Source organism: Coregonus clupeaformis, chromosome 7 (genome assembly GCF_020615455.1).
Source record: "Coregonus clupeaformis isolate EN_2021a chromosome 7, ASM2061545v1, whole genome shotgun sequence".
NCBI classification, from domain to species: Eukaryota; Metazoa; Chordata; class Actinopteri; order Salmoniformes; family Salmonidae; genus Coregonus; species Coregonus clupeaformis.
In genome coordinates, this window is record NC_059198.1 from 21,815,658 (window position 1) to 21,821,961 (window position 6,304).

Below are 6,304 nucleotides of genomic sequence, written 5' to 3' on the forward strand. Positions count from 1 at the left end.
CAGGTGGTGACCACAGACCACTTCTCAGTTCCTATGCTTCCTGGCTGATGTTTTGGTCACTTTTGAATGCTGGCGGTGCTTTCACTCTAGTGGTAGCATGAGACGGAGTCTACAACCCACACAAGTGGCTCAGGTAGTGCAGCTCATCCAGGATGGCACATCAATGCGAGCTGTGGCAAGAAGGTTTGCTGTGTCTGTCAGCGTAGTGTCCAGAGCATGGAGGCGCTACCAGGAGACAGGCCAGTACATCAGGAGACGTGGAGGAGGCCATAGGAGGGCAACAACCCAGCGGCAGGTCCGCTACCTCCGCCTTTGTGCAAGGAGGAGCAGGTGGAGCACTGCCAGAGCCCTGCAAAATGACCTCCAGCAGGCCACAAATGTGCATGTGTCTGCTCAAACGGTCAGAAACAGACTCCATGAGGGTGGTATGAGGTCCCGACGTCCACAGGTGGGGGTTGTGCTTACAGCCCAACACCGTGCAGGACGTTTGGCATTTGCCAGAGAACACCAAGATTGGCAAATTCGCCACTGGCGCCCTGTGCTCTTCACAGATGAAAGCAGGTTCACACTGAGCACATGTGACAGACGTGACAGAGTCTGGAGACGCAGTGGAGAACGTTCTGCTGCCTCCAACATCCTCCAGCATGACCGGTTTGGCGGTGGGTCAATCATGGTGTGGGGTGGCATTTCTTTGGGGGGCCGCACATCCCTCCATGTACTCGCCAGAGGTAGCTTGACTGCCATTAGGTACCGAGATGAGATCCTCAGACCCCTTGTGAGACCATATGCTGGTGCGGTTGGCCCTGGGTTCCTCCTAATGCAAGACAATGCTAGACCTCATGTGGCTGGAGTGTGTCAGCAGTTCCTGCAAGAGGAAGGCATTGATGCTATGGACTGGCCCGCCCGTTCCCCAGACCTGAATCCAATTGAGCACATCTGGGACATCATGTCTCGCTCCATCCACCAACGCCACGTTGCACCACAGACTGTCCAGGAGTTGGCGGATGCTTTAGTCCAGGTCTGGGAGGAAATCCCTCAGGAGACCATCCGCCACCTCATCAGGAGCATGCCCAGGCGTTGTAGGAAGGTCATACAGGCACGTGGAGGCCACACACACTACTGAGCCTCATTTTGACTTGTTTTAAGGACATTACATCAAAGTTGGATCAGCCTGTAGTGTGGTTTTCCACTTTAATTTTCAGGGTGACTCCAAATCCAGACCTCCATGGGTTGATACATTTGATTTCCATTGATAATTTTTGTGTGATTTTGTTGTCAGCACATTCAACTATGTAAAGAAAAAAGTATTTCATAAGATTATTTCATTCATTCAGATCTAGGATGTGTTATTTTAGTGTTCCCTTAATTTTTTTGAGCAGTGTATTATAATACATTAAAAAAACAGGAAAACCAAGAAACCTTTTGGGCGTGCCCAGTCCTTTGCCCTGGGCTCTGGGGGAGGAGCTTCGGGTGGGAGTGGTCGGAGATTCGAGGCGTCTCATTGAAGAGTCAGTCAGACAGGAGGCGGGGCCTCTCTCTGTCTAAAAACACAAAAGAAGAAGTGAGCGTGTGCTCAGAATAATAATGTAGTAATATAAATGCATGTACACACATCTATGGTACTGACTGTGGGTGTTTTGGGGGTCTTGTCCTCCGGGGGTCCATTGCTTGTCTTCCTGGAGGGGGAAGCTTTGTAGGCCGGTCGCTGGGGGCTGGGGGATGCTAAACGAGGGGACACACCACACACTGCATAGTCATAATAGGGCAGACAGAGAGAGACAGACAACAAAGAGAAACACACAAGAGAGTGTCATATTATATACTGTTGCTTGGCAACACACACACCTCTTTCTGGTGAGTGCAGGGAGGCTGAAGAGTTGGAGAGGCGTTTGGTGATTGGCTGGTCCGGGGTGGGTGGTGTCAGGAAGTCACACACTGCAGAGAGATGCATGAGAAAGAGTCACCCCAGAGGGACAGGAAGAGGTAGGAGTCGTCTTAACCACGAATACTAATACTGCATTCATATTTTCTCTACCCTCCCTGAAGTGTACACTCGTTCACTTCCCCTAATGGGGAGTGTTAGGAATGGACTGAAATATGGTGGGAACTCATATATGCATATGCTTACACCAATCTTCACATCAATGAGAGAGAGAGAGGGATGAGTGCACACTTCAGGGAGGAGGGTAGAGAAAACAGCTCTTCAGGGAGGAGGGTAGAGAAAAAGGTCAGATATGTCTATCTGTGGTTAGGGGCAACTTGTACCTGGAGCAACAGAGACACATCACATTACACACAAATAGGAGACACAGAATACACGTTACAAACACACATCACTAGCACAACACTCTGCAGTTAGTTAGTGAACAACTATGCCACATATTCACCAAAACATCAGACACACTGATTGGGTTTCAGTTTGACTTCCGTGTTGTATAGTAAGAGACTAATGTATGTTCCATATACAGTGCATTCAGACCCCTTTACTTTTCCACATTTTGTTACGTTACAGCCTTATTCTAAAATGGATTACATTGTTTTCCCCCCTCATCAATCTACACACAATAGTCCATAATGACAAAGCAAAGACAGGTTTGTAGAAAGTTTTGTAAATGTATTAAAAATAGAAAACTGAAATATCACATTTACATAAGTATTCAAACCCTTTACTCAGTCCTTTGTTGAAGCACCTTTGGGATGGTGCCAGGTTTCCTCCAAACGTGATGCTTGGCATTCAGGCCAAAGAGTTAGGTTGGTTTCATCAGATCAGAGAATCTTGTTTCTCATGGTCTGAGAGTCCTTTAGGTGCCTTTTGGCAAACTCCAAGCGGGCTGTGCCTTTTACTGAGGAGTGGCTTCCGTCTGGCCACTCTACCATAAAGGCCTGATTGGTAGAGTGCTGCAGAGATGGTTGTCCTTCTGGAAGGTTCTTCCATCTCCACAGAGGAACTCTGGAGCTCTGTCAGAGTGACCATCGGGTTCTTGGTCACCTCCCTGACCAAGGCCCTTCTCCCCCGATTGCTCAGTTTGGCCGGGCGGCCAGCTCTAGGAAGAGTCTTGGTGGTTCCAAACGTCTTCCTTTTAAGAATGATGGAGGCCCTGTGTTCTTGGGGACGTTCAATGCTGCAGACATTTTTTGGTACCCTTCCCCAGATCTGTGCCTCTACACAATCCTGTTTCGGAGCTCTACGGACAATTCCTTCGACCTCATGGCATGGTTTTTGCTCTGACATGCACTGTCAACTGTGGGACCTTATATAGACAGGTGTGTGCCTTTCCAAATCATGTCCAATCAATTGAATTTACCATGTGGACTCCAATCAAGTTGTAGAAACATCTCAAGGATGATCAATGGAAACAGGATGCACCTGAGCTAAATTTCGAGTCTCATAGAAAAGGGTCTGAATACTTATGTAAATAAGGTATTTCTGTTTTTTATTTCTAAAAACCTGTTTTCGCTTTGTCATTATGGGGTATTGTGTGTAGATTGCTGAGAAACAAATAAATATTTAATCAATTTTAGAATAAGGCTGTAACGTAACAAAATGTGGAAAAAGTCAAAGGGTCTGAATACTTTCCGAATACACTGTATATACATGATACACATCAATAGACACACGGACCCTCTAGCACAAAGGAGAGAGGATGGTTTTATATTAGTGTGTGTCTGAGTACCTGTCTCGAGGGGTGGGGGTTGTCGAGACTTCTGCATATCCTATAAGCTGTGTGTGTGGTTAGACTGCTGCAGGCAGACAGGAAGTATATGAACTATTTGTTCTGATTGGGTGAAGAAGGAGCTAATGGACCCCAAGGACCAAAGGGAAACAACATGTGTGGTGAAAACAACCATAACCATATTCATGCACAGACCCCCCCATGGGCACACAGGAAGGCAGGAAGAATTCACTGCAAAAATGAAAAGCACAACACACATGCAGCCAAACACAACAACTGCACACTAAGGGTATCAGGTGGTCTGTACCGTTCCTGGATTGGTTGGGACTGGCAGCAGAGGCTGGATGATGAGGCAGAGCTGAGCCAATAGCATGAGAGGGTGGGGTCTTAGGGTTACCTGTTAGCAGGTGTGGCAGAGCGGAGAAAGCAAAGCATTACACACACACCTGAGTATAAAATGATACGTACATATGTACTGCATACACACACACCTACACCCACACACCCACACACCTACACCCACACACCTACACCCACACACCTACACCCACACACCTACGTGTTGCAATTGTATACACACATACCTATGAGTCTCTGACACACACACACACACACACGCGCGTGACCGGAGCCTGCATGCTGCAGAATCAACTGATCTCAGTTCAGATCTACCATCCATCCGCAGGTTAGAACACCAGTGATGTAGAGTGATGGTATAGATCAGTAATTGAAAAAGAATGTAAAAGGTGGTGATCCTCCAGACTGTACCAGGGTTTGTATTCACTGTAAGAAATGCTATATCGTAGGATTCTATAAGTGATTGTTGAAGAATGTGGTAATCTAGGTATTCTACAAGAGGGGCTGATTCTCTACATCATCCTAGGCCTGATGGATGGAGTGTGTGTGTGTGAATAATTGATGGAATTATAAATGAACCACAGAGTCTGGCTATTGCTCTGGTACCGCTCACTGATGGCAGTGTCATTGCTGAAAACACATACTATACAAATACAAATGTAAAAATGTAATTGCAAATAACCTTAGCCATAACACTGCCACAACAGCACGGGTAGACAGATTATGAGGATGTGTGTGTGTAGAGAGACTAACCCAACGATGGGTGTTTACATACGCAGTAAATATCCCCTGTCAATGTGTGTGGTTAGATACGTATTTCAGGCCACTGCTGGGAATCAGGCCAGTTTTCCAACACACTGATGTTCACCTTAGGAATAAACAACATCAAACACACACACATTGATGAGGGAGGGTTGCAGCACTTCACAGAAACAGCTGTTCCTGAGATACCCAACACACACACACATCAAACACACACACACACACAGAATTCCTGAGCTAAATACACACTTGTAACAGCCTGATTAAAGTGGCACAGACAGAATTGTCTTATCATCACAGAGCAATGTTGTGAGCCATAATGCTGTTGGCCCACACGCACACACACACACACACACACACACACACACAAGCCTCTCCCACGCTGATTAGTTTAAATCAAAGCGTTGTCCTCCCCTGCATTGCAGCCTCCACACCCTTTTCCTCTTTCTGTCCTCCCCACTCTCTCTCTGGAATATGGTATTTCTCTCTCATCCCTCATTTCTCTCCTTATTGCCCTTTATCTCTGTACTCTTTATGTCTTTCAGGTGGTCTATCTCTCATCCTCCTGCCCCCATCATCTCTCTCTCTCTCTCTCTCTCTCTCTCTCTCTCTCTCTCTCTCTTTCTCTCTCTGTCTGTCTGTCTGTCTGTCTTCTGTCTGTCTGTCTGTCTGTCTGTCTGTCTGTCTCCCTCTGTCTGTCTTCTCTCTCTCTCTCTCTCTTCTCTCTCTCTCTCTCTCTCTCTCTCTCTCTCTCTCTCTCTCTCTCTCTCTCTCTCTCTCTCTCTCTCTCTCTCTCTCTCTCTCTCTCTCTCTCTCACACTGTCCCCACCCTTTCACCCATCCTGAATACATCCCATCACCCTCCCCCTCTTCCTCTGTCCCCCCTCACTCACTTCATCTTACACTTCCCAAACCTCCATACCCTCCTATCTATCTCTCCCCTCCCCCTCACCAGCCTGTCTCTCCCCCCTTCCCCCCAGTGTACTCACCCTCTTCCCCTCCGGGTGGTCCTCCCCAGGTCCAGCGTTTAGGCCTGTCCTCCCCAATCCGTCTGTCCCTCTCTCCTCCTCTCTCCCTTCTTCTCACCAGGGCCTCCAGTCTCTCCTGTTCGTTGCGTTCCAAAACGGGGAAAAAGAGACACTCTCTCACCGAACCGTCGCTACGGCGACGAGCACCCGGTGATGCACACGGAGACGGCTGCGCCATGGTTACCGGTGCACCGCAGCAAGAGCAGCAGCCTCGCCCCTCACTCTCTCCTCCAAGTGTGTCGGTTCGTTCACTCGTTCAATCGCTCACACTGTCTGCTGCTCACTGATAAATGAACCAGGGCCTCGGCGCTCTCTGTCTATCTATCCCCTCTCTCTCTCTATCCGTCTCTCTATCTATCTATCTATCTCTCTCTCTCTTTATCCCTCTCTCCGTCGGTGTCTACCGCTCCATCTAGGCAGCTCTGTTTCTCTCTCTCTCTTGCTCTGTCACTCTCTCTCTCCCTCCCCTCACCCCACCCTTTC

The 6,304-nt window shown here is 48.0% G+C and overlaps 1 protein-coding gene across 2 annotated transcripts in view; it reads right to left on the reverse strand.

The window, feature by feature from the left end:
* Nucleotides 1-6,304, reverse strand: part of LOC121568697 (MAP7 domain-containing protein 2) — a 19,109-nt gene extending 12,805 nt beyond the window's left edge. Inside the window, exons 1-5 of one of the 2 annotated variants that reach the window (XM_041879092.2) lie at nucleotides 5,783-6,304; nucleotides 3,982-4,071; nucleotides 1,846-1,935; nucleotides 1,628-1,722; nucleotides 1,420-1,541 (exon numbers count right to left, since the gene is read on the reverse strand). In XM_041879092.2, the coding sequence (XP_041735026.1) occupies nucleotides 1,420-1,541; nucleotides 1,628-1,722; nucleotides 1,846-1,935; nucleotides 3,982-4,071; nucleotides 5,783-5,999 (614 nt within the window). In that variant the 5' untranslated portion in view covers nucleotides 6,000-6,304. The remainder of the gene's footprint in view (nucleotides 1-1,419; nucleotides 1,542-1,627; nucleotides 1,723-1,845; nucleotides 1,936-3,981; nucleotides 4,072-5,782) is intronic. The other variant, XM_045221234.1, reaches the window with a different exon arrangement.